A 27820-nucleotide genomic window follows, 5' to 3' on the forward strand; every position below is an offset into this window, starting at 1 on the left:
CAGATCCCGGTGTCGCTGCCGGGGCCCATGGCTTCCCCCCCCCCCCGACCCCATGCACAGAGCCTGGGGCCCTGCTTCAGCAGCAGGAGCAGCGATCCCAAGCAGGCTGCAGCTGTGCTCCCAGCCAGGAGAGGAGCCGTGCGGGCTGTCGCATTTGACACCCCTCTCCGCTGTTTTTGGGGGCGCCTGGGTTTCTCCCTGGGATGAGGCACCCAGTGCTAACGTGAAGCTCCTGGAGTCCGTCGGGATCAGGCACCACATGGACTCCCAGCCTCCTCCCCAGTTGCAGCTGTGCTGAACTGTGCCCATAGGCAACATCCCCTAGTGGCGCCATCACCCCAGGTGATGGGTGTTTTCCAGCTCTCCCAAGAATCACGTACTGGCCCTGCAGGGTGTTGGACTGGCTGGGGCAGCCCTACGGACGCTGTGCGGGTGAATGAGGCCGCGGTTTGGCCTGAGGTGGAGGGGGATGGAGAGAGGGGGATGGGGGTACAGAGAAGCGGATGGGGGTGACAGCAGGCAGCGGGGCAGATGTGCCCAGAGGCAGAAAGTCGGCGTCTGAACTATTGAGAGGTGGGTCCCCGTCAGTGCCTGGATACATGTGTGCGAGCTGCTGCAGTTGAGTCAGGGGGACGGGGGAGGCCAGTGTATGGACCACGGCAGGTCTGTCTTTAAATGGCTGCGTGGCTAGAGCCCTGGACTGAACTTCGGGACCTGGATTGTGTTCCTGGCTCTGCCACTGGCCGGCTGGAACCGTTCCTCGGTTTCCCATCTGGGCAGTGGGGAGAGTGATGCTGATGCGCGTTGGGATCTCGGCCTGGCCAGTGCTGGCGAAAAGCTGGGGTTGTCCCTGGGAATTCAGCGCTCTCTGAATGAACGGGCCTTTCGGGCCTGCGGTGCCGAGGCTACGTGTCAGGAAGATCCATCTCTTTCCCCCTCTTCTGTCCTGGCTCCGTGCTGAGCTGGTCCCCGTGTGTCACTCATTGCCAGTGCGGGAGCAGGGTGCGGGCGCAGCGGCTGGCCAGGCAGACGGGGAGCCTCACCTGCTGGGGGGCAGCCCAAGGGGTGAACTGAGCGGTTCGGCAGGGGAAGGGGAAGGAGCTAATGCTGGTGGAGAAGGGCGTGCGGACCCAGGCAGGTGAGAGGGGGCGTTGCCTGATCTGTGCAAACTCCCTGCCGAGGCCGCCCCGCCGCAGGGGGATGGACCTTCCTGCTTGCCCCAGGGTGGTTCCTTTTGATCTTCTCTCTGCCCGGCAGCAGCCTTTCCAGTATGGCAGGCTCAGCTGGCGTGGCTGGCAGGGTGAGCAAGCAGGTTCCCTGCTTCCTTGTGGGGAGGGGGCCGAGGGAGGGACACCAGGGCTGGGGGAAGGTCAGGAAGCGAATAGGGGAGCTTGGGAAGAGAGCCAGACGGAGACTCGCTGAGTGACCTTGGGGGAGACCTTTCCTTGCTGTGCCTCTGTGTACGTGTGACCTGGAAGGATAAGGCACCCACCACCTCCAGCTAATGTCTGTAAGATGCGACCCTCACTGGCCAAGGTGTTCTCGTTCGCCGGTTCCTTGGACTCCTTGCTCCAGAGCGTGACTGGTGTCTAGGGAGAACATTGCAACCTGCTCCGGTGGCAACAGTTTCTGTTTTAAAGCTGAATTTTCGAACCTCTCCCAAGTCCCCGAACGTCGTGAGCGCGCCATGTCCGGGCCAGGGGAGCACGGGTGCTGCAAATTGAGGCCACTTGGCAAAGGGGCTGCTGAGATCCAGCCCCCCAACCCTTCCTCCAATGCCCTGTTTCCCAGACCTGAGGAAGACTCTGTGTAGCTCGAGCACTTGTCTCTCTCCGCAGAAGTTGCTCCAATGAAAGATCTCCACTCCCCGCCCTTGTCTCTAATAGCCTGGGACCGACATGGCCACACCAATGCGGTTTCTAAAATGTCAGCTTTCTGACCGTCCGTTTTTGCACAAAGACAGAGAAAGATCTATAGGCAAAACGCCCATAAAACTCGCCCCACGGGGCTGGTGCTGTGGAGATCCGGCGCTTGGTACCAAGAACAAGCTACAAAGGCTCGTTGTTACCAAGTCATTCACCTTTCGTTTGTGGTACGCTGGACCGTGCATGGGATGCCGGCACGGTGCAGAGAGAGTCCTCTTCCCAACAGGGCCTGTAGCCTAGGGGAACGTGCACTTGGCTGGAGACTGAGAGTCCATGTGTGTTCTGCTAACTGCTTTGCACGCTTTGTGCACTTCACAACCCTGATTGTTAGCCCATTTCTAACGTAGAGACAAACAACTGTCACCCACGTGAGGCTGCACATGGTCACGCTAGCCAGATCTGTAAAGAGCACCCAGATCTGACAGGCCACGTCTAGTTAACTCAACCTCGCTGCCTTTCAGAATGAATGTGCCAGATCTAGAACACGAGACTGGCCAGACTGGGTCAGACCAAAGGTCCATCCAGCCCAGTGTCCTGTCTGCCGACAGTGGCCCCTGCCAGGTGCCCCAAAGGGAATGACCAGCACAGGGAATCATCAAGTGATCCATCCCCTGTCGCCTATTCCCAGCTTCTGGCAGCCAGAGGCTAGGGACACTCAGAGCATGGGTTTGCATCCCTGACCATCTTGGGTAATAGCCATTGATGGACCAATCCTCCATGAACTTATCTAATGCTTTTTTGAACCCTGGTGTAGTTTTGGCCTTCACAACATCCTCTGGCAAGGAGTTCCACAAGTTGACTGTGCCTTGTGTGGAGAAATACTTCCTTTTTCTTTGTTTTAAACCTGCTGCCTCTTAATTTAACCCGTGCTGAGTTTACCATGGTGCCAGTGGCACCGGGCCCAGAATCAGAAGGGGCCCTGGCCAGCCTGATCCCCCGGCCGGCTGAGCTGGTCAGGAAAGCTGTCCGCGCCCCTGCTCCACCTCCACCCTGCCTCTTCCCGCCCCTGCCGCACCTCTTCCCCAAAGCCCTCACCCCTGCTCCGCCCCAGCCCCGCCCCCACTCCACCCCTTCCCCGGAGCTATGTCCCAGCTGGGGGACTGCAGCAGGGGTCGGGCACGCCCTGCATTCACCGGGCGGCGGGAAGTGGAGCAACGTGGCCCCAGCCCGCTCCGCCGGCTCCCAGCCGCGCCGCTGGTGAGTGCTGTGGAGGGGTTTCCCTCCTGTCCTGCAGTCCCAAGGCTGGGAGCCAGGGGAGCAGAGCGGAGCGGGTTGGGGCCAGGTCACTGCACTTCCCGCCACCCCGTGAGTGCGGGGTCAGGCCCACCTTGCAATCACCGGGCGGCAGGAAGTGGAGTGACCCAGCCCCAACCCTCTCCGCTCCGCTGGCTTGTGCTGCGGGGCAGTTTTCCCCCTGCCCCCCCAAGCCTGGAGAGGAGATGGAGTGGTGGTGAAGGGGCATCGCATGGGGAAGAGAAGGGGATAGGGGAAGCAGGGGCTCAGCATGCAGATCCCCTTGGCAGCAACTGGGGCTCCCCTGTTAAGCAGGCCCATCAAATCCTCACCCTGACAAGCCCCACCTCCCCTGCATCTGTACCACCCTGATGAGCCCCCCCAGACACCCTCCCCACTGAGCCCCAACCACCTACACCCCCACCCAAATGAACCCCACCTCCCCTGCACCCAGACACCCTCCCCACCCCCGCTGAGCTCCAACCACTTTGACTTGGTCCCCCCTGCAGACTCCCATGGCCCCTGCACCTGGAATCTCCCTGTGCATCCAGATCCCCCACTGAGCTGCCTGCACCCAGACTGCCCCACACAGAACCCTCTTACCCCCATCTGGATCCCCCCACACTAAGTCCCTCTGCACTTGGATCCTGCTGCCAGGCTGAGCCTCCCTGCCCACATCTGGTGTGCCTGGCACAAAAGGGGCAGGGCCCCAGGGTGTTTCTGTGGCAGGCATGGCCCTTGCGCTGTGTCGGGGTCAGGTCCCTGTCCCAGGGGGGCAGGGGAGGCTGCAGGGTATTCTCCCACCTCAGTGGCCTGTGCTCCCCACTGCCGTGGTGGAACTTCCGTATTTCTTAATTGAAAAAAATATTGCAGAATTTTAAAATATTATGCACAGAATTTGATGCAGAATTCCCTCGGGAATGTGGGGCACTGTACAGCTGTGATGGTGGGACTGTGAAGGGTGTGCTGGACAGTAGGGATCTGTGGGTGGGGGAGCTGGGCAGTTGTGGTGGGAGGGGTCTCAGGGTATAGCAGGTCTGGGGAATTAAGCATAGGGATCTGTGGGGGAGGGCTCTGGGGGAGGGGGTGCTGGGCAGGGGGGCAGTGCAGAAGGGGCACGCTGGTAGCGCAGGCTGGGCGAGCCGGTGTGCGTCTAGCAGTTTGTAAAGTTTCTGGGTTTGTAAACAGTGCCTTTGTGCTGGGCTGAGTGGGGCCACTTCCGCTGCGCTGCGCCTCATTGCCCCCAACCGGCTCCTCGCTCTGCGGCCCGCCCCCCATCACATGCCCTGTTTCCCTAATGGGGGCCCACAAATAGCTTTGGCGCTGGGCCCACAAAAAGTTAATCCAGCCCTGAATTTAACTAGGTGATCCCTGGTTCTTGTGTTAAGTGAAGGAGTAAATAACACTTCCTTATTTACTTTCTCCACACCAGTCATGATTTTATAGACCTCTATCATATCCCCACTTAGCCATCTCTTCTAAAAGTCCCTGTCTTTTTCATTTCTCCTCATACAGAAGCTGTTCCATCCCCTTAATAATTTTTGTTGCCCTTTGTACCTTTTCTAGTTCCAGTATATCTTTTTTGAGATGAGGTGACCAGAACTGCACAGATGTGGGTGTACCATGGATTTGTAGAGAGGCAATATGATATTTTCTGTCTCATTATCTATCCTTTTCCTAATGGTTCCTAACCTGTTCACTTTTTTGACGGCCGCTGCACATTGAGTGGATGTTTTCAGAGAACTCTCCACGCTGACTCCAAGATCTCTTTCTTGAGTGGTAATAGCCAATTTAGACCCCATCATTTTGTATGTATAGTTGGGATGGTGTTTTCCAATATGCATTACTTTGCATTTATCAACATGGAATTTCATCTGCCATTTTGTTGCCCAGTCACCCAGTTTTGAGAGATCCTTGTATAGCTCTTCTCAGTCTGCCTGGGATTCAACTATCTTGAGTAGTTTTGTACCATCTGCAAATTTTACCACCTCACTGTTTACCCCTTTTTCCAGATCATTTATGAATATGTTGAATAGGCCTGGGCCCTATACAGACCCCTGGGGGACACCACTATCTACCTCTCTCCATTCTGAAAACTGGCCATTTATTCCTACCCTTTGGACAGATTCCTCTCTGTTCTTTGGATCTGGGTTCCTTAGAAAGTGCAGACTGGAGAATCACTGTAAGTGTAGGATGCAGGGGTGTTGTAGCTGTGTTGATCCCAGGATTTTAGAGAAACAAGGTGGGTGAGATCATGTCTGTTATTGGACCAGCTTATGTTGGTGAGAGACACAAGCTTTCGAGCTACATGGAGCTCTTCCTCAGGTCCAAAGCTCGCCGTGACAAAGAGAGGTTAGCAAACGTACATCTTCTTCAGACCCGTGGAACAGTTCTGTGTAGCTCAAAAGCTCGTCTCTCATCAACAGAAGTCGGTCCAATAAAAGATATTTCCTCACCCACTTTGTCTTTTAAAGCACATAAAAAATTACAGAAAACAAAATACAGCTGGTTAATGGGTTACAATGTCACAAAATGTGCTCAGCACACAGAGGCACAATTATCCAGAGACACTAAATCAGTTCAGTTCATTCAAGGGTCTTATCACAGTCCTGCTAAAAGGCAAACATCCTGAGTTCTGTGCTAGGCTTGGCTGGGTGGGGTTGGTTTCAAGGTGGAACTATGGATCCTTAAACATAGACCCTTGGTGATCTCCAGTCCCGTTTACTGACCATTTGAATTCGAGGACTGCTTGTGTCACTTCAACCAAGCAAGTCTAAAGTCGAATTGAGAAATGTAGCTGTCAGATTCTGTACTTTGGGGGAGTGTCCTGGAACCCCCATATTCCTCATTTTCCTATAATTGTGACCTTACATATAAAGCGGGCCTTGTAAGGTATCCGGGGAAAGGTTATGATCTGCTGAAAGTCATTTCTCTGTCCATACATGTGTATCATTAATGCATAAGAAGTTGTGAGAATTGTGTTGTATGGTGGTCACTAAAACATGCTGTAAGTTTGGGGAATCAGTGAGATCTTAGCTCCCCAGAGGCAACAGCAAGGAAAGTAACCAACACCCGAGTGGGGTGTGAAACAACCCATCAACAGCCATTGTCCAGCAAGGGAGCACAATGCAATGACTCACCTGCATGAGGCCCCACCAGGGGAATTGCTCAGCCTTGCTTGGAGAGACTCAGCAATGCCCCCCAGACATGCCTGGACTTGTGCTCCCCAAGCACATGGACTGAGTGTATAAAACAGACTCAGTGGACACACACTGGGCCTTCTCCTGGCCCCACCTACGCTGCAAGCAACCAAGACACTGAGAAGAAGACAAGACTCCAACAGAGGAGACTGGCCCAGGTTTAAGGAACAAACCTGTATATTGAGGACTGCAAGATCCAGGGGGGTGAGAAAAACTGCTTCATCTAGATGTTGCTCACTCTAATCGGGTTGAGAGTTCAGACTGCGTGCTGATATTTTACTTCTTTTGACAGGTTTCAGAGTAACAGCCGTGTTAGTCTGTATTCGCAAAAAGAAAAGGAGTACTTGTGGCACCTTAGAGACTAACCAATTTAATTTAAATTGATACAATTTAATCAATTTGTATCTGATGAAGTGAGCTGTAGCTCACGAAAGCTCATGCTCAAATAAATTGGTTAGTCTCTAAGGTGCCACAAGTACTCCTTTTCTTTTTACTTCTTTTGGTAACTAACTCTGACTTTTTGCCTATCACTTAAAATCTACCTTTTATCATCAATACATTTGTTTAATTGTTTATCTTTACCAGTGAGTTTGTATGAAGTGTGGGGCAACTCTGCTCAGGTTTGACAGAGGCTGGTGTCTGTCCACTTTCCATTGATGAAGTGGTGACAGTATATTCCTGGGGTACAGTGCTGGGAGCTGGGGGGATTTGGCTGGTGCCTTTCTCTGTGTGATTCATGAGTGGCTCTGGGAGCATTCATGCAATTTAGCTGGTGGTGGGGGCTCCCCATGCGGTTGTGCTGAGTGATCACAGCGCCTGGAGGGGTTTGCTGCTGGTCACTAGCCAGGCATTGTGAGAGAGAGCCCAGGCTGGAGAGAGTACAGGAGGCACAGTGGTCCTACGGTCCCAGGCTGCACCCGGGGGTATCCCGTCACAGCGGTGCAGCGAGCAGTGTGAAATACACAGCTTGTTGTACTGAGCAAGATTTGCACTTCATATACTGGTGTAAAGATTTTAAGTGAGGCTTTAATTGTGGTGGCTAAGGACAGTCCGGAGGAGGCTTGTTGTTTTTCTGTTTGCTTATTTCGGGTAAGTGAAGTAGGGACAGAAAAGCAGGAAAATGAATGAAAGCAGTGAAGCCATTGCGAAGTTGGAGCTTTTTAGGCTGCAGGTTGCAGAAAAGGAGAGGGAGCACCAGAGAATATTACAATGGGAAACTGGAGATAAAGGAGAAGCGGGAAGAAAGAGAGAGAGAGCGAAAACACTGGGCTTGCTAGAGAAGCAGAACCAGAACCACCAGCCCCAGCGATTCCCATCATGCCAAAAATCCACAGTTGGGACCATTTATTTCCTGCATACAATGAGGCAGATGATATTGCTGAATATCTGACCACCTTTGAAAGGCTGTGTGCAGTGCATGAGATCCCTGATGCCAAGCGTTCCGACCTGGATTGCAAAATTAACTGGTAAAGCTCTGAATATATTCAATGAAATGCCCATTGAGGATGCTTTAGACTATTGTAAATTTAAAAACATTGTTTTGCAAAGGTTTCAGATTATCCCTGAAACATATAGAGTTAAATTTAGGAATCTGAAGAGGGATATTGGTTTGAGTAATGGGGAATATGTGAACAAAATGAAAGATTTGATGGGAAAGTGGGTGAGGGGCAAAGGTGTTACAAGGTTTGAGGGAATGTTGGATCTTGTTGTTCAAGAGCATTTCCTAGTTATATGTAAGGCGGATGTGACCCAGTGTCTATGGGACAAAGAGGTAATGTCTGTGGATGAGATGGTATCTCTTGCTGATGCCTTCATAGACTCATAGAACATCAGGGTTGGAAGGGACCTCGGGAGGCCATCGAACACACCCAGGCAGCTCTTGAAAACAAACCACTGAAAGAGGTGTTTGAAGCTGGTGGGAAGAGGAGATTCCTAGCAAGAGGGAGGGTGGCTGGGAGACTGGGCACTCACCTCCCCAAAACCATTCCTCTAACCCTCATCCCAAACCTCCTGTAAAAGCAGACGAGCCCAGAAGGTGCTATCAGTGTGATTCCACTGATCCCCTGAGGAATAAACGCCCTGTGCTGGGCGGAAGCTCCTGTTAGTTCTGCTGCCCTCAACACTGAAACCGATCACGTTGGTTTTGTGAGGTTAGCCTCCGCAGAACCAGACATGGAGCATGTAACGGCTGCCCAAATTGATGGCAGGGAATACTTGGGGCAGAGGGATGCAGGGGCCCAGATCTCTCCGGTTAAGCAGGGTGTGGTCCCAAAGGCCAGTATGTTACCTGGCCAAATGGCAGAGATTGTGGGGGAGGGTGAAAGCAGATTCCTTGTGCCGCTAGCTAAAATCCATGTGGTTTGGGAAGGTTTGGAAAGTGTTCTGACTGTGGGGGTAATAGAACACCTCCTAGTCGACCTGCTCCTGGGGAATGATTTTTTCCGTGTAGCTCAGGTTAAAGTATTTGCCTGCAGCAGGTGGGAGTATCCCTTCCATCAGCGCTTCTCTGGTGCAGACGTGGCCACGGAGACGTTAGAACAAGGGCTTTACAGCAAGTCTCTTCGCGCTCGTGGACGGCTCTGTCCTTGCTGGGTGGTGTCATCCAGCAGCCTGCCATGGTCATTGACGCATCCCTCGGTGCGAACAACTCATCCACCCTCCACCTATACAGACCAGCTCCGCACCCCGCTGGGCCAGGCCCTGAGCAGCCCTAGGTGTCCGTGAGAAGCCGAGGAAGATCACTTTTTCTCTAGTAATAAACGAGGCCTCAGGCCAGTGGTTCTTAAACTGTGGGTCGGGACCTCAAAGTGGGTCACAATCCCATTTGAAAGGGGTCGCCAGGGCTGGCGTTAGACTTGCTGGGGCCTGGGGCTGAAGTTGAAGCCGGACGGCATCGGGACTCTGATTACAGGCCTCTGGCCTGGGGCTGAAGCCCTTGGGCTTTGGTTCCCCCCGGCCTGGCTTTGGTCCCTCTCAGGCTTTGGTCCCCTCTCCTGGGGCTGGGCAGCAATGGCTGTTGTCAGAAGGGGGTCGTGGTGCAGTGAAGTTTGAGAACCCCGCGGGGCCCTGGGTATTGTCTCGAATGGTGTTGCTGGAGCTCCTGTTGCTCTGACCTCGGCTCCAGGCAGAGAGCTTCGAAACGAGAAGAAAAAGGCAAAGGAGGAAGTTCCTCCCCCCTGGAGCGAGGTTTGCGTTTGGGTGGCTGCTGCCAGGACCCAGCCTCCGTCCCTGCCTGCACTGCTGTTTGACCCAGGCCTGGGTTAGGGAGGCGTCTGGCCTGGGCCGAGGTGTCCGTGACCCCATCGTTAATAGGCTCCCCCGCACGGCATGCTCCGTACCGCTTGGGCTGCTGGCTGGGCTGGCCTGCCCCACTGGCCTGGCCCTCCAGCAAAGGGGGTTAATGTCTCCGGGAAAGGCAGGCCGCCAGCAAGCCATGCTCCGCCGGCCTTGGAAGCGATGGGGCGGGGGCCGGCAGCTCAGGGGGCCGAGGCTGTTGGAACAGGACGATTTGGTGCACTGAGGATGGGCATCGCCCCTGGACGTAGAGGGGAGCTACTGACGCAGGGGGTCCCGGAGAACTCTGGCTTCTCCAGCGCTGAAATACAAAGGGACTCCCCGCACCCCGCACTTCGCTGCTCTCCTCGGGCTCTTCCCCCGTCCCTCTGCCCCACCTCGGCCCAGGCCCTGGGGTGCCCCTCTCTGAAGAGGCATGCCCGCGTCTCACCCCAAGCCCCCAGCTCCTTGCATCCTTCCTGGCCATGGGCGGTGTGTCTCAGAGGGGCATTAAGGACAGGGGAGTGGGAGGCTGGGTTATGGGTGCGCTGGGGGGGTGGAATTCCACCAGGGACGGATTTGGCCCAGGGCCTGCCTGTGGAGGGCAGAGCCGTGTCTGGGGTGGGGGCAGTCGGGTCTAAGGCCGCTGATCGGAATGCGGTTGTGTGCTGGCTGAGATCTGCTGAGTGTGAACGCTGCACATTGGGGGTTATCTAGGGGAACCCAAGGGGGCGGTAGGAAGGAGGGTCCAGTGGACAGGGCACTGGGCTGAGACTCGGGAGATCCAGGTTCGAGTCTCGACTCCCTGTGTGTGCTCGGCCGAGTCGCTCGCTTTGCCCCCTGCCTCGGCTCCATGTCCCTGGGGATGTGCCCTGCGGGGCGCGAGGCTCAGACCCCCAGGGAGGGGCCAGTGCACATCCTGCGGGCGCAGAGAGCTCGGCAGGTGCAGCGGGGGGGACTGAGCGGGGGAGAGTTGAGGCAGGGGAGCCACCGGGCTGTTCAGTCAGCGCCCCTAGGGACGCCTGCCCTTGGACATAGCCAGCGGTGGGTGCTCCTGCCCTGGGCCCCGGGCTGGGGCTAGGCCTCGGTGGGATCCCTGAGGTCAGTCCCCTGAGTTCTGCGGGCTCCAGCGCTGGCAGCCTGGGAGCGCCAGGGCCGTCGATCCCACAGCCCATCCAGTCTGAGCTCCCGTGTTACCAGGCCCCAGACCCTCTCCCCCACCGCCCGGGCTGACGCAGAGCGGAGCCCGTAGGAAGAGACGTCCCATCTCCACCCAGTGACTCCGGGGCCCGAGAGTCCAACGCAGCCCCCAGGACAGCAGCCCGTGGGGGTTCCCCTCCCTGCCCCTGCGGCCTGGGGCTCTCGATAAGACGAGCCTGGTGGCTTTTCTCCTCTCTTTACTGGTGGGGGCAGAAATGGCACGTGTGCAGGGGCCAGGCTGGGGTAACCGAGGGCCCATTTGCCGTCAGCGCACAATGGTGTCTATAGGGTTTTGTTCGGGACTTTTCACATCCAGCCCCTTGCTCAGGGAGCCTTCCCCGCCCTCCCACCCCCCCATCTAGGTGTCGCTGCCTCTGCCCTTTGTTCCTCTTCCTTCCCAATTCTCTGCCCAGTTTCTGAGTCTCTCTTGCTCCTTCCTTCGCCCTGGCCCCCAACCATTCACCAAAACAGTCAGCAATTCTGTAGAATGTCATCGCTGGCCTTCAATGGGGACGCCCCAGTGCGATCCATGCCTGGCTGCTGGTTTCACTCCTCTCCGAGTAATTGTTTCAGGCTCTCTGCAGACTCTGGCAGAGGTCACTGCAGCGGGCGTGCTTGGGGCATGTGTCTTCAGAGCCAAACAGCTGGAGTCGCTTGTTTGTGTTTTCACTGGGAGCTACAATTCTGCAGAGTCCGACTGGCCTCAGGACACGTCAGGCCGGATCCAGGCCGGGTGTGAGACTCCTCTCCGTTGGAGTGCGCCTGGCGGGATGCAGCTTGGACAGCCAAAGTGCTGCCCCGGGGAGTTCTGGGCCACTGGGCGGGGATCTCGGCTCCCCCTTTCCAATGGCCTTGGTGCCACAGCGAGAAGTCTCGAGGCCGGGGGGCTTCCCACCCTGGCTGTGTCTGTGTGTGCTGAGCCCTAGGGCTTGAGGGTGCGGCCCTGTCCGCCTGGCCAGGCTCCTGGCAGGAGACGCTTGGTGCCGCACAGGAATCCAGGACACGGGCTGACATGGGCTCCCCGGGTCCCATGGGTGACCCACAGCCCCTGCTATCCAAGCCCTGGGCTCCCCTGCCCCAGCTCCGCCGGTGCCCTGCGCTCCCGACCCGCAGCCCCCCTCCGCTATTCTAGCATGTGCGTACCTCGCCTTTTGAGAGGCACAGCCATGCCGTGGGGACGAGGCTGAGACGCCCAAACTTGCCTCCTTTGAAATGTCAGCAGGACCCCGCTCTTCCCAGACGGTTCTGGGCGCTGGCCCAAGCCCTCGGCGTTACACCACCGGGCTGTTTACTCGTGGATTTCCTTCTCTCCGAGAGCCATAACCCTGGCTTTACGAGGCACAGACAAGGGGTGGCAGGGACGGGTGCAGCGCCCTGGCTGGTGTGCTAATCTCACCGGCTCCCGCACTCTGCCCTTGGAGGGGTGGGTGGGGGGGCCCCCGGGCTGGCTTCAGGCATGGGCCAATCAAAGGCTGCTCGCTGCCTCCCTGCGCTTCCCTGATGCTTCTGCGCTGGGTGGCCCCAGGTTGTGCCAAGCAGCTTCCTCCTCTCCCCCGGCCCCATTCTTTCCTTCCCCACCGAGCCCTGCGCTGCCCTTTCCCAGCAGGTGCCATGGCTCCCAGGGCTGGGCCCTGCCTCCCACCTCCCTCAATTCCCCTGTGGATTGAATCCGATGGGGTAGCTGAGCGCTGTGGCCCAGTTGCCTGGGCTCTTCCCAGAGGTGGCTGCATGTGAGTGGTGGATGGTGGGGATAGTTCAGATTTCCCAGGGATTCAGGGCTCCCCTTTGTCCGTGCTGGAAGCCAGGCTAGGTCCAGCGCAGCGTGTCCCCAGCGGGCTGATGGGGGCCCAGAGCAAGTGCTACCCGTGTGTACGAGGGAGGGAGAGCAGCCTGCCTACGTGTAGCCTGGGCTAACGTCATGTCTGTTGCGGGGGCGTAACGCCTATCGTCCTCTTCAGTTACAGCCTCAGCCAGGAGGCACCGCTCAGACTTTTACTTGTTTGGTTTCTTTCCCTGAGGCCTGCGGGGAAGGAGCAGGGGGCTCGGGGAAGGGGACAAGGGGGCGGGTGCTGCCCTGCATGCCCAGACACAGACTCCAAATCCCCTTGCCTGGTGCAGGGAGCGAGGAGGAGGCCAGCAGTGAAGGGAAACCCCCCCCCACACACACACACTCCCTGGTCCCCGGGCCCACATGTCCCAGGAGCCCCCCCCGCCGTGCTGGATAAGACCCGCCCCATGTCCCGCCTGCGGGATGAACCTGCAGGTCGCTTTGCCTTGGCCCGGCTCCCCGCAGGGTCTGCAGGCCGAGGGGAAAAGCCGGTTCTCCCCGCTGCGAAAGGCATGGACGCCAGGCTCTGGCCTCGCGTGTCAGGCTGCGCAGCGATGCTGCGGGCAGTGGGGCGGGCGTGTCTGGACACTGCATTGGTGCCCGCCGTGTGCCTGGCTCTGAGAGGTGAGAGGGTCTCTCTTTCCTCGCCTCAGTCCCATGTGCCCCCCATATGGATGCAGCTTGTGGGTGGGCCAGACCGTGGCTTAAAGGGCCTGCCCGTCCGGTGCCATGGGGCCCTCCTGCTGGCAGCACGGGAGTGGGTGCAGCATCCTGGGTCAGGATGGGGGCAGCTGGGAACAGGCAGCGTGGGGGTCGCTTAGGCATGGTGCCTGGCTAGCAAATGACCATGTACCCGCTGAGCGGTGCCCGCTGGCCTGAGACCAGGGCGAGCAGGGGCCGCCCGCCTGGCTGTGAGCTCAGTGTTCAAGTTCCCTGCGGCTGGCACGTCTCCCCTTCCCCGACAGCACCAGCTGCAGCTAGGCCTGGGTCCCCGGCCTGGGGGCAGATGTGGGCGTCCTTGTCCTGTCCAGGGCGCTGGGATATCAGCTAGTCAGGGAGTGGGCATAGGTGGCCCCTGTGCCACTCGGGGGTGCTGAGCTGGCTGAGCAGATATCCACATAGGCGATCCAGCCCCAAGACCCCCAGGGAGCTGCCCCCCCGAATGTCCCAGCAGGGGGAAGGGGTGGGGGACGCTGTGGGAACGGCAGTGTTTTATTTCAACTTTATGCAGGGAGAAAATGTTATCGGGGGCAGGACTCCTGGGTGCTGTCCCCCAGTTCTAGCCCAGGCTCTGGGAGGGGAGTGGGGTCTAGTGGTCAGATTGCGGGGGCGGGGGCAGTTGAGAGCCAGGACACCTGGGTTCTGCCCCGAGGGAGTCTGTGGTTAGAGCAGGGGGGCTGGGACCAGGACTCCTGGGTTCTATTGCCATCTCTCTCTGTCCCAGTCAGTGCCCCCCGGTTGCTCTCAGGGCTGCCTGCATGCACAGGGGTCTCTGATAGGAGTCCCCAGTACCCCTTACGCTGCTCATCCCCCCCGCCCCCTCCCCGCCACAGTTGGGGGTCAGCAGCGTGGTGCTGAGGCTGCTGCCGGGGCCCAGGCAGGGGAGCTGGTGGCTCCCCTCCCCTCATCAGCGCCCAGCCCAGCATGGCACCAGCGGGCCCAGGAGCTCGCGGAGCTCGGAGCCACCTGCGGGAAGGGGCATCCCCCGGTAATGCGGTGATCGCAGAATAGCGCTAAACGAGCCTCATGGCGCGGCACGAATCCCGGGGGCGGGGGGAGAGACCGAGAGCAGGGAGTGGGGGTGGGGCAGAGATCGTGGGGGTGGGGGAGATGGGGTGCAGGTGGGAGTGGGGGGTGAGAGGGATTGTGATGGGGGAGGGAGGGTGTGTGTGGGTGATGGGGTGTGGGTGTGAGGGGGGTGGGGGAGAGACCAAGGGGGCGGGATGTGTGGGAGACAGGGCACAGGTGTGAGTGGGGGAGTGAGGGATTGTCATGGGGAGTCTGTATCTGACACTGGCTCAGTGAGCAGGGGGTTCTCGGGTCCAGACGGACTCGCCGGCTCTGTCTCTGCTGGCTGCCATGGGGTCTTCGCCCCGGGGGCGGAGGGGTCACTGCCCCGTCTGGTGCATGGGGCAGAGCTGAGGTAGTTAATGTCGATGTTTCTCTCCCCGATGTCCCAGTGTCAGCCACGGCGTGACAGCTGTGGGGCAGGACTTCCGGGAAGGGGGCAGGTGCTGCCCCATCCCCGCCTGCCCGCTGCTGTACTGCGGAGCCCTTTGGGGCGTGGGAGCTCCCGCAAGGGCTGGCAGGCAGCCGGGGCATGGCCCTGGCACGGATCCGTCCCTACGGCAGGGCTGAGAGCCCTGGGTGGGGTCACAGCCGTGGGCAGGCTGGCCCTGCCGGGCGCCGATCCACAGCTGGTCTGGGAGCATTGACACAGCAAGCCGGGGCATGGCCCTGGCACGGCCAGTGCCCGCTGGAGCCCAGGGGGCTGCGCCAGGGTCAGGTGCCGCTGGGATTTATGCATCTGGATCAGCCCAGGGCTCCGGCGGACTCGGGCTCCTGGCCCAGCCCGTCGGGGCCCGGATCTGGTGCGTTCATTGCTCGCTTGGTGCCCCTGGGGTTAAAAGTGCAGCGCGGTGGCCAGGCCGGTGCCCGTCCACAGCAGCCAGGCCCAGCGTGTGCCATGCGGCCCCGGAGCAGGCTGGCCGGGGGCCCGTCACACCCCTGCACTCGGCCCGCAGCCCAGGGTGACGGTGTCTGTGTCCCCAGGCAAATCGCACCTGGCCATCGTGCAGAAGGTGAACAGCGAGGGCGAGGGCGACCCCTTCTACGAGGTGCTGGGGCTGGTGACGCTGGAGGACGTCATCGAGGAGATCATCAAGTCGGAGATCCTGGACGAGTCGGACATGTACAGTTAGGTGCCCTCTCCCCCCGCCGGTGTCCGCCCCCCCGCCCCGGGTGCAGCGCCACTGGCCTGGCCCCCTTCCCCACTGGTCCCCCCCCCTTGGGCGCAGAGCTGCTGGCCTGGTGCCCCCAGCCGGCCACCCCCCCGGTGCAGCACTGCTGACCTGGCCCCGAGCAGCAGGCCCCGCTGGCAGACAGAGCAGCCACCGGTGTCGTGCTGGGGGGTTGGAGAGGGGACGCATTGAGCACCCGGCTCTTACCTCGCAGCCCCCATTATCCCCGCCCCCTGGGGGGGCACGACCCTTCTTGGCACCAGCGCCCCCAGGCCCTGGCTGAGGCAGCCGGCGCAGGTAGGGCAGGGGGGAGCCCAGGGGCGCGTGCTCGAGTGTTGGGGGCCCTGGGTGGGAGCTGGGACTTCTCCCACCTTGACACCTCCTTTCCCCCAGCTGACAACCGCACGCGGAAGCGTGTGGCCAACCAGAAAAACAAGAGGGATTTCTCCGCCTTCAAGGACTCCGACGGCGAGCTCAAGGTGAAGATCTCGCCCCAGCTGCTCCTGGCCGCACACCGCTTCCTTGCCACGGGTGAGCCTCTGGGCCGCGCCGGGACCAGCCAGCCGGCAGGGCTCACGGGCGGGCAGCGGAGGGGATGGGGGGTCAGGAAGGACAAGGGGCTGTCGGAGGGCGGGGAGGGTGGTCAGGTTGACGGGGCGATCCTGGCTGAACACTGTCCCGAGTGGGGGCAGAGGCCCAAGCCCTGGCTGGCAGAAGGGGGGCACCAGGAGAGCAGGGGTTGAGAGCAGGTGGCTGGGGAGATCCGGGCCTGGGCTGAGCAGGCTCCGGCGGATGCAGCGAGCTGCTGGTGCTCTGCATGTCTGGCAGCTCCAAGGGCTTTGAGCCCCCAGTTCCCGGTGCCCATCCAGTGCCAGGGGCGAGGAGCCTGGTCTCCCGGCATTGCCCTGAGACTGTCCGGGAGGTGGCGGCCCCAGGCCATGTCGCGGTGGAGCACAGTGAGGGCTAAGGGTGGGGTTGTGGGGGGAAGCACAGGGCACCCACTGGCTCCTGGTGACCAGGGATCCACCCACGGCCACTCCAGGGCGTGCTCGTTTGGGGCTGTTGGTGGGTGCGCCCGGCGTGGCTGGGCCGTGCCTTGCCTGTCACACACACCAGCCTGTAGGTTTCCCTTAGGGGGGTAAGGACGTGTCAGCCCCTCGCATACCCGTTGTGTTCATGACTTTGGCACCCACGTGCCCTGTGCCCGCTAAGCAGCAGACACTGGTACAGGCCCTGGCTCCAGGGCGATGGAGATGTGCGCACGTACAAAAACACATGCCCAGCTGAGCAGGGCCAGGGGAAATGTCCTGCGGTGTCGGGGGGAGCCCCATGCCCGGGCGTGGTAGCTGGCCCAGGGCCTTTCCGTCCCGGGGCATCTGGGAATCAGAGCCAGCGGAACCCACTGGGCCTGTCCGGTACTTCTATGACACGGTACTGCTTCCACGCAGGCCCGCGGCTCCTTCCCCCTGCCCCGGCGCTCGTCCCATGCGGCATGGCTCACGCATGCCAAGGCTGCCAGCGCTTCCCTCCCTCTTCCCCTGGCCAGGCGCTCCACACCAGAGGTGGCTGCGTGGAGCTAGCTTGGAATCGGATGCAAGGGGCTTGGCTCGGTCCCCTGGTTCTGTGGAAGCTCCTGGGGCAGGGGGTTTGTGCCAGGACCAGGGGCAAGAACATGGCCCTCAGGGGGGCATCTGACCCATCCGCCCTCCCCCACAGAGGTGACGCTCTTCATGCCCACCCTCATCTCGGAGAAGATCCTTCTGCGGCTTCTCAGACACCCCGACGTCATCCATGAGCTCAAGTTCGACGAGGAGAACAAAAAATCGCCCCGGCATTTCCTGTACCACAGGAACAAGCCGGCCGACTACTTCATCCTCATCCTGCAGGTGTGCCTGGGCGGGCGGGGCCAGCCTGTCACCTGCCATGGGGGGGCCCAGCATGTCACAGGGGGAGAGCCTGTCATCTGCTACGGGAGGGGGAGCGTGGAGGCAGAGAGCCCAGTGTGTGACCTGTTGCAGGGAGGGGGCATTGGGGGGAGCCCAGTGTGTCCGCCTGCCGCAGGGGGGGACGGCTGGGTGCAGCCCATGGGAGAGGAGGGGGGCTGGGCAGCTGTGGGGAGTGTGGGGGGCTGGGTGCAGCCTGCGGGCGAGCCTGGGGTCTGACAGTGTCTGTGCCCTGCAGGGGAAGGTGGAGGTGGAAGCCGGCAAGGAGAACATGAAGTTTGAGACGGGAGCCTTCTCCTATTACGGTGTGATGGCGCTGAACTTGCCCCCGCCGCTGGGTAAGTTGCCCCCACTCCCACACTCACGGGCAGCCCCGGCCAGTTCACTGGCAGGCACGGGCAGGACAGACTGGGCCAGGGCCTGGGCGCCGTCACCTGTCTCGGGGCCCGGAGCCCGGTTGGGAAGGATGGAAATCTGTGTCTCCAGGGAGCTGCAGTTCCTACCCTAGGGAGTGACCCCCAGGACACCCCCCTCCCCAACCGGGCATGGCTAGGGGCTTACAGGGGTGATACCAGCGCATGGCATCAGCTAGGGACAAGCAGACATGCCGGCTCCCCTCCTGCTCTGCCTGTGCCACTCAACCCCAACCCGCAGCCCCTGCTAGCCCAGCCCTGGGCTCCCCCCAGCTCTGCCGGTGCCCCTCACTCCCGACCCACCGCCCCTGCTGTCCTAAGCCTGGGCTCCCCCCAGCTCCGCCGGTGCCCCTCAACCCCGACCCACAGCCCCCTGCTAGCCCAGCTCTGCTGACACCCCTCAGTCCTGACGTGCCGCCCTCCTCCTCTCCCTGCTAGCCCAGCCCAGGGCCTTTTCGGAGCGTGCTGGGCCACCACCGGGTCCCGCAGTACGGGGCAGGACATCGGCCCCTTGTGCAACTGGCTCCATCTAGTGGTTATATTTGGGTATCGCAGCCTATCGCAAATGGTTCAATGCATCCGATGAAGTAAGCCCACGAAAGCTTAAGCTCGAATAAATGTGTTCGTCTCTAAGGTGCCACAAGCCCTCCTGTTCTTTTTGCGGATATCCTGTAGTACGACAAACATCCATTAATAGTGACGTTCTGGGAGTCGTGCCCTGGGGGTGCTGCACTTGAAGGGCGTTAGCGCCCCCCGCAGCTTTGATCAGCGATTTCTCCTCGCAGTGCCCGTTCCGCCCACGCCCGCCTGCTAGCACTGTGCCGGCAAACGCCCGCAGCTCCTTCTCAGCCGCCGCGGCCGGGTTATCCCCATGGAGATTTCCCCAGCTCTGTCCTCGTTTCGGACTCTGATCGCCGGCTGTGGGAGCTCTCAGCATCCGGAGCAGCAGCGTGAGCTTCCTCGTTTAAATATTTCTTTTAAAACCAGACGTCTTTCCCCTTCTATTCCAATAGACACTAGAGAGTTGTTCTCTTTCCCTGGGAGGTTGCGCCTGGTTCTCCCGGCTCCAAACCTTGTCTGGTGTGCGATCCCGGCCACGCCGGTCGCTCCCGCTACATCCACTGCCTCGGGGGATCGCGCGTAGCCCACAAAAGCAACTTCTCTCTGGCACTAAAACCAAGAACCAGGGAGGTGAAGCTGTATCTCCTCCTGAAGGAGAGCCTCTGAGCTAGGCCAAGGCCCCTCCCAGGCACCGGGCGAGCAAATCTGCTGCCTCCCCACTACCGCAGCCCCACTCCTCCCGGGCCTCAGGCAAGACACCAGACTCCTCTTGTAAGTCCTCCTCCCAGGACATGAACCAGGCTTGCCAGGTAGAGAATCTCTCTCTAAAAAGCCAAGGTTGTTGGTGTCTTCTGCCCTCCAGTCGGGTGCCCATGAGGTGGCTGGTTCCTAAGGTACCCATGGCACGGCCTGACTGAACCATGGCAAAGCCTCGGGCCCAGGGAGCTCATTGGTACCGTCAGCGGACCAAGGTGGCAAGAAGAGCTTGTTCCTCTGCTTCCTTGGTACTGAAGGAGCCTGCATGGGCTCCGACCGCGCTTCCCTCAGAGCACCCGAACCCCACAGCGCTGTCAGCACCTCTCCCCCCATCACCTCAGTGCAGAGCACAGACTTGGTGCCGGTCACATGCTTGGTACCGCAGGACGTTTCCCCGGGACCTGGCTGTATCTGAAATGCCCAATTCTCCGACGTGCGGTCGGTACTGAGAACGCTGAGATGGCCTGAAGTTTGCCCATTACCGACGGTTTCACCGCAGAGCTCTCCAGGTGCGGCGCCGTTCCAGAGTGAGCTTCAGGGAGAGGAGCCTGGTGAAAACCTTGCTCAACTTCCCAAATATCAATTCAGGTTCTCCCCTCAGCCCTTCCCAGAAGCCTCTGGTGATGCTAAGATTGCAACCAATGTCTGGCTGGTATGAGCACCCATGGGTGCCTCCCTGTCTTGTGCCTTATGCACCTCCTCCCTGGCCATGCTGGCCTTGCGCAGCCTAGTGCCAAGAGTTCTCCAGGGCTTCGAGCACCACCCATCGCAGAGAAACAGCCTGCATTACCTGCTCGCCCAGGGACCTGGGACACTAGACCTGGTGAAGAGGTCTCTCCTCCGGCTGACGTCTCCCCCCATCTCTGGGTGACGCTGTCATGCCCCTCGCCCATCCCTGGTGGATGATTTCAAGCTGTTCCAGGATTTGGTCAGGAGAGTTGCAGATTCCTTGCGAGGAGGTGGACGAGCCTCCTCAGGAGCCGCTTGCTACCCTCCACTCTCCCCCACTGGCCGCGTGCCCTACCTGTCAATGAGCCCCTTCTGGACCTGGGGACGAGTGCCCGGCACCCCCCAGCTACCCCTCCGCCTATGGGCAGGAGAGCGCCCAGCACCCCCCCCGGCTACCCCTCCGGGCGGGAGAGCATCCAGCACCCCCCCCCCGGCTACCCCTCTGCCTCCAGGCGGGAGAGCGCCCGGCACCCCCGGCTACCCCTCCGCGCGGGAGAGCACCCGGCACCCCCCCCCCCCCCAGCTACCCCTCCACCTCCGGGCGGGAGAGCACCCAGCACCCCCCCCCGCCCCCGGCTACCCCTCCACCTCCAGGCGGGAGAGCGCCCGGCATGCCCCCACTTCTATTGCGTGCAGGAGAGCAGCTAAGACCTGTTACATCCCGGCAAAGGACTCTTGAGTTTTTCTTTTCTCATCCCTCGGCAGTCAGTGCAGTTAACGAATGCAGAAGGCAGCGCCACGCTCAGCCCAGCTGCGTGAGAAAGGCCACAAGGGTCTAGACCTACAGGGGAGGGAATCTTATTCCCCGGCCTCCTTACAACTTAGAATCACCAGTTACCAGGCGCCGATGGCAAAATACAATCCCATGAACCGTGCCAACCTGAACTCTTGTGCTGACCGCTTGCCAGCAGAGCCGAGGGAGCAAGTCCGGGCGGTCACTGCAGAGGGCCAGCTCCTCGCCAGAGCATCTCCGCAAGCCCCCCTCAACATCGCGGATACGGCCACCGGTCGGTCGCTACACGGACGTTATGAGACGGGCCTTGTGGCTCCAGTGCGCCAGATCTCCGGAAGAGCTCCAGCAGACCTTCCTTTCCGTGGGTCTCCGTTATTCGCAGCCAGCACGGCCGAATCGCTGCGAACGTCAAAGGTCTCTAGAGCTACCTGACGTTCCCTCTGCATTCATACACCACCCACGAGAGAGCCCAGCAAGTCCCAGGTGGCTCAGAGATCCCAACCTGCCCGATTCTTCACCCCCCAGCGGTCATAGGAACCGCACCAAAAGAGACCGGGCTCCATCCAGCGATTTGGACGGCCTGGTCGAGGGCCTGAATACCCATCCTGCCTTGCTCCCTTCGGCGACCACCTTTACCACCACAGGCAGGCTTGGGAGTCGATCCCTAGAGACAGGTGGGGTTTGGAGATCATTTCTCCAGGATACACCATCCACTTTCGCTGGCAAAGCCGCCTTCCCCGTTCCCCCTTCAGGACCCCTCACCCGAGCGTGCTTCGCGGAGAAGTAGACGTGCTCCCACTTGGGAGCGCAAGAACCAGCTCCCTGCAGCGTGGAGTGAGGGGGTTTTATTCTAGGCACTTCCCTGTCTGCCCACGCAGTGCCAGTGCGATTCCCCCAGCGACCTGGAAACCTCTGTCCGCCAGTCTCCCACCCTGCTCCTGTTTGGCACCTCGGCCTGGTCCTTTCCTGCCTCACAAGGCCACCCTTGGGCCCGATGTGTACCCACTCTCTGCTCCACGTGTCCACGAAGACAGCATCCCTCAGCCATGGCGGCAGCCCCCCCTTCACAGTATTTGTTAAGGACAAGGTCACACTGCACCGCCCCCCACCACACACAAACTTCTACCTAAAGTTTCTTCCGAGTTTGAAATGAACCAACCATTCACCTGCCTGTCTCCTCCCCGCCCCAGCTAGATCACCGGGGGCACTGCTGCCCCCCCTCACTGGCAGGAGAGCCCAGCCGGGACGAAGACCCCGGAGTTTTGTCTTGCTAGAGGTCTGCAGTCTGGAATCAGACCTCCCAAGGAGGTACCCGGCTGCATTCGTTCTCGCCGCGAATCGTGCATTATTCAAATCCCTGTGCACATATGTTCTGCGTTCAGCTCGCTGGCCCCGACTCCAAACCCCTCCCGCAGCGAGGGAACCTCTTGGCAGTCCCTTAGAGCCAAGCGCCCGTGGGGACGCGACTGGAGGGAACAGGAATGGTTACTCGCCCTGTGCGGTAACTGCGGTTCTTGGCGATGTCTCTGCTACCCCTGCTTCGCAGCTGTCCGCGGTGGAGCTCGGCGGTAGGGAAGGACCTGGGGGCGGTCCGCACAGTGCTGTATAACAGGTAGGAGGCTGACTAGCACCCGGGCCAGCTGGACACTGCTATGATCGATCTCCGATCGAAGGCGCTGGGGGTGCTAGATTGGAGCACCCGCAGGGGGACATAGCTCACCACCCTCACTGCCCAGGGCGAGTAACCACTCCTTGTGCCTCTCCTCCGAGGATCTCAAAGCGCCTCACACCGGGGGGTCGGTGTCTTTATCCTCATTTTACAGCTGGGGAAACTGGGGCCCTGAGTGGGGAAGGGACTTGCACGGAGTCCGTAGCAGAGCTGGGACTTGAACCCAGGAGTCCTGGTCCCGAAGTGGTTACATGGACATCTTTATCTGCTGCTTTGCATCGGTCTGATTTCACCTTTGTGTCCGTTTCTTCTCCCCCTTACAGACGCACCAGCAGGGCACTTGCTTACAAGCCAAAAGCTGGGATTAGCCCCTGTAATAAGGCAGCCCCACCTTGGGTGCCCTCTTGTGGAAGGTCATGGCATGGCAGGCGTGCCTGCCTCAGTTTCCCTGTTCAGATACCCGCCGGGACACCAGGCCAGGCTCTCTTCCCCTTGTGGTTTCTTTGTCTTTGAGTCCTGTCCATCAGCACAGCAGCCCCAATGGGGCCGATTGAAGTCTTCCCACCGCTCTCTGCCTTGTACCGGCTTTGTCCATCTTTAAACCTTCCTCTTCGGTGCCATCCTGCAGGGGGCTGGAGACATGTGTACAGTGTGGGGGGCTGGGAGCCATTGAACCAAACGAAACCCTGGGTATAATGGAAACCGCTTCAAGCCGGGGGTGCGGCAGCCCCCTAGTTCCAGCCCCTGTGTATCAGCACATCCTCAGCCTTCCTCCGTTCCTAGTCCTAGGGATTCTGCTCTGGGGCCCCACATATGGTGAGCAATCTGGGGCCAAGCTCCTGCTGTAAGTGCATTATGTCCTGGCTTCTTTCCACTTTATTTTAATCTTGGCAATTCCCTCTCCTTGATGGGCCTCCCAGGTCTTTGTCTTCCTGGTCTCCTCCACTTGCCATAATCTGCGTCTTTTCCACGTTGACCTTCAGTCTTCTGCTTTCCCGACCTACCTTGTCAGTCCCTGTGAAGCCTGATGCTGTGAGGTGAGTGTCGGCCGCAAGGCTCGAGTGGTTCCCTGTCCATCAGCTTCCTGTGCGCTCTCCGCACGCTCATTGACGGGCTGGGGGGTTCTGCCCCTTTGAGCGATGTCTCGGGGATGCTGCCCTGTGCCAAGCTCGCAGGCTGCCTGTGTTCTGTGTCCTGCCCCGGACAACGGACCTATTGTACCAGTCCTAGGGGCTCGTGTGTTACACAAGCCCTGGGCAAATAGTCCAAAGAGTCGTCCGTGTATCGCCCCAGGGCCCAGAGTCTTTACAGTCCCGCATCATCTCACCCACTCCGCCCTGCCCACTCTGTCCGTCTCCTCGGTCCCTGGGCCAGGCCAGCCCGCCGGCAGGAAACCCGCCCTCCCCAGCTGGGATCCCTGCAGCCTCTCTGCTGGGGCTCCCTGGGCCCAGCTCGCCAGCCTGAGCTGTCAGTGGGCACGGCCCCCCGCTGCCCTCCTGCCTCCAGCCCTGGCTCCTGGGCATGGCCCCCCCGCTGCCCCCTGCTTCCAGCCCTGGCTCCTGGGCACGGGCCCCCCTGTCCCCTTGCCTCCAGCCCTGGCTCCCAGGGCTGTCCCCCTGCTGCTCCCCCGCTGCCCCCCTGCCTCCAGCCCTGGGTCCCGGGCAGACCCCCCGCCCCACCTCCAGTCCTGGCTCCCGGGCACAGCCCCCGCCCCCTCCCCCCCCCCCGCTGCCCCCTGCTTCCAGCCCTGGCTCCTGGGCACAGGCCCCCTCCTGTCCCCTGCCTCCAGTCCTGACTTCCAGCCCTGGCTTCCGCCCCCCCCCCCCCGCACGGCCCCCCCCGCTGCCCCTTGCTTCCAGCCCTGGCGCCTGGGCAGACCCCCACCCCCCCGCCTTCAGTCCTAGCTCCCAGGCACAGCCCCCGCTCCTGCCCCTCCCCCCCCCCCGCTGCCCCCCTGCCTCTAGCCCTCTGGCCTGGGGCCACGAGCCAGCACCCCTCTCGCTGCTCCCCTCTGCTCCCAGGCAGCCCTGGCTCTCGCCCGGGGAGGGCCCACAGTAGGCGTGAGGGGCTGAGGCGTGCTGGTCTTGCCCCTTCTTAAAGGGCCAGTGTCACCCCGTGACACTGCCAGCTCCAGCCCAGGCCCCCCCTGCCCCCCGCCGTGGGTGCCAGTGACAAGGACTCTGCAGCTGCTGCAGGAGCTTCGGGGGGCTGGTGCGGCGGCTCCGTGGTGATGCTCCTGCGGCCGCCCTCAGGCTCCTTGAGGCTCAGGCAGCTGTGATCGGAGAGCCCTGACGGGCCCCAGCCCGCACCTCCGTCCTGGGGGTAAGGCAGGCCTGGGAGCTACGCCCGGCCTGTGCGGCTGGAGTTCCTGCCCGTGTGCCCCCGGGGCAGCACGGCCCCTCCCCGGAGAGCTGCGGGCCAGACGGGCCGGGCTGAGAGCCGCAGGGAGAGCAGCCTAGGCCTGCGGGGGGCCGTGCCCCAGGCTTGGGTTCGGCCGCCGGGTTCCTCCTGCAGCCGTTGGTCTCCCCCGTTGCCTGGTCGCCTGGCTTCCGAAGGGGCCGGGGTGCGATGAGCCGCTGGTCGCGCGTTGGCCCTGCGGTGGGGGCGGGAGAGATGGAGAAGCAAGGCGATTTCCTGCCCTGCACTGGCCGGCCTGCTCCCCGTTCCCGCTGCCCCCCGGCACTCAGGGCCCCGGGGGCCACTGAACTGGGCTTGCGTTACTACGGCAGAAGCTGCCCGCCAGGCGTGTCCGCTCCGAAGAAGCAATCGCAGAGGGAAACTCTCAGTTCCGTCCTTTTTGGCAGGAAGTCCTGCCCCGCTGGCCGCACCCAGGACTTGAGACGAGACATGGCGGGGACTCGCCTCAGCCCCGCCGGGGGCGTCGTGCTTCCCTCCTGCAGCCACGCGCGATCCCCCTCCGCCCACAGCCGGACCTGAGCCAGGCGGTCGGTCCAGCTGCCGAGCGTAGGAAGGGCCAGGTGGGGGCTGTTTGGGGGTGTCCGCGGCGAATCCCGTCCCCCTGGAGCTGGCAGAGCCGAGCTTTGGCCTCTCTCCTGCGGGTCTCTTATGACGTTCTCCTCCTGCATGTCTCTGTTCTGTCCTCTGTGTGTTTCTGCCTAGCCCGCCCAGCCCAGCCACCCGGTCCTAGAGGGAGGGCTGCTGGTTTCCAGGCTGACAGGTAACCGAAGCCAGTGCGTGGAGTGCTAGACCCATCTGTGACGGGATTAACCCGGGCTGGCCTTCCGGCGACAGACTGGCCGTGTCAATCCGGCACGGCCCCGGGTGAGGCACGGGGCAGGCAGGGCAGCGCTGCCTTTCCTGCTTTGACTCTGGGTGACCAGCCACAGCCGGACTTAACCCCTGGTCCTTAAGGGGACCTCATCCCACCTAGCAGCGCGTCCGTGGGGAGCAGGGCTGAGGCGCACCGCGGGCACCTGGCTGTCCCTCTTTGGCACCAGGGGCCATTTGGGGGAAGCCCGTCCCAATGCGCGCCATCATTTCCCTCCCTCTGCAGTCGGGTTTGTGAGCATCTCCAGGTATCCGCCCTGCACTGCCCCCTCGTGTAGACACATGGTCACACGCATGGCTGGAGCCAGCCGCCCCGGCTCTCCCTGGCCTCGTGGGGGTGGAAGTGAACGGTAGGGCAGAACTCGGGAGCCGTCCCTGCCCAGTGCGGCTGCCACGCCTGCCTTGTGACACCTGCACTGCCGGCAGCGGGGCACAGGTGAGCACCTCTGACCTCCAGCCCGGTAGGAGACTGCGGCTCACGCCTTGCAGGCAGCATGTGGCCGGTCTGTGGCCCCGTAGCCTCCCCCGATCGCCTGCCTTCGCTCTGTCCTTGCACGTGCTCTGGGGGTGAGTGCACGGGGGGTGTTAGAGCTTCGAGCGGGTGTCAGTCTGTGAAGAGCCTGCCAGGAGGTGAAAGCCTTGCCCTGCGGAAGGGGACCGTGCATGCCCACCCTCCCCCGTTGCTCTGACTGATGCCAGGGAGACCTCCCTAACGTCTCTGCCTCGTGCTGCTGGGACACCGCGTGGTTCTGTCGCTCGTAACCCCCAGCTCCGTCTCGAGCCCCCTGCAGAGAATTGGGTTTGCCCAGGTACTTTGAACTGTCTCCTAGTTACCCAGCTGCTGGCTCGGGGCGGGAAGGGGTTAAACAATCGGCTCCGGAGCCTTTCCCATGTCAGCCAGCAGTGGAGTGTTCGGGGCTGGGAGTGCTGGGGCCGGGGAGAGCCCTTTGTCCCGGCCCCTGCCCGCCGGCCGTGGGATGGAGGGGCTGGAGCTCTCCTTCGCAGAGCTTCCACCCCTGGGCCAGCTCCTGGGCCATTCTCCAGCCAGCCCGTGAACGCCAAGAGGGCAGCGGGGGACTAAGACTCCCGGAGCAGAAAGGGGATGCCCGGCTAGGCCCGGGCGCATCCCCCGGAACCGCTGCTCTAGCCCCACTTGAACTCTGCCCCTGCCGGGCTCTCCAGCGTGGGGCTGAAAGGGGGCAAGTGTGTGGGGGAGGTGCTGAAGCACCTGCCAGCTTGGGCCCGGCAGGGAGACTCCCAAAGTCCTGCTGGGCCTGGCGTGGGGACACACGTTCCACCCCTGGTTTGTGTATGGTGCCCACACCCTGTTCCCCCTCGGGGCTGCCCGGCGAGGAAGCATGATGCCCTTGAACCCTCCCAGGCACACAGCTGAGTGCGGCTGCCAAGCACGCTATGGGCATGGTGGGTCTTGTGTACCCAGCCCTGTCTGGGGCCACCCAAAAGGGAACATGGGCCAGGGGCTGACATGACACCATGCCTCTGCCCCTTCCTGTCTCCTCCCTTGGGGTCCCTGAGAGAAGCAGATACCCTAGAGCCTTCCCACGCCAGGGATTCCCTCCCCGTGATCCCCCAGCACCTGCAACCAGGGTCCCCCACGTCGAGCAATGGGGAGGGGGAGGCTGGGGCTCCGGCAGAGACTGCTTCCCAAATGAATGGGATTTGGGCTTGGCTGGAGGGAGCTGGGGACGGGGAGAGCTCTGAAGCTTTCACCCTTTTGGGGCCCTTCCTCCTCAGCCCCACTGGGGGAGCTAGTGCAGGGGCCAGCTGGGCATCTCTCCAGGGTGGCTGGACCCCGGGTCAGATTTGTGCTTGAATTCCAGGGGGTTTCAGTGTCAGTCCCCAGGCTAGGCCAGAAATGGCCCCTCCCTGCCCTGGGAATGGGCTGCTCCCTCCAGCCTCGCCCAGGGTTTAACCTAGACCCAGGGCTGAGGAACACAGCAAAGCCAGGTGACTTTTGGATCCTGTAGGTCCTACATGTAAACAAATGCACAGGTGCACTGGGCCCTGGGCAGAGGGAGCCCTTGGGGGCAATGCCCTGAGCTGGGCAGGGCTGCCTGGGAGGAGCAGGGGGGCTCAGCGTGGCTCTGG

General features: G+C 61.2%; 1 protein-coding gene across 1 annotated transcript in view; it reads left to right on the forward strand.

The window, feature by feature from the left end:
* Window positions 1-27820, forward strand: part of CNNM4 (cyclin and CBS domain divalent metal cation transport mediator 4) — a 51264-nt gene that overhangs the window by 11027 nt on the left and 12417 nt on the right. Inside the window, exons 2-5 of the mRNA XM_077805636.1 lie at window positions 15432-15575; window positions 16013-16150; window positions 17336-17505; window positions 17801-17900. Of these exons, the coding sequence (XP_077661762.1) occupies window positions 15432-15575; window positions 16013-16150; window positions 17336-17505; window positions 17801-17900 (552 nt within the window). The remainder of the gene's footprint in view (window positions 1-15431; window positions 15576-16012; window positions 16151-17335; window positions 17506-17800; window positions 17901-27820) is intronic.

The sequence above is a fragment of the Eretmochelys imbricata genome, chromosome 26 (genome assembly GCF_965152235.1).
Source record: "Eretmochelys imbricata isolate rEreImb1 chromosome 26, rEreImb1.hap1, whole genome shotgun sequence".
NCBI classification, from domain to species: Eukaryota; Metazoa; Chordata; order Testudines; family Cheloniidae; genus Eretmochelys; species Eretmochelys imbricata.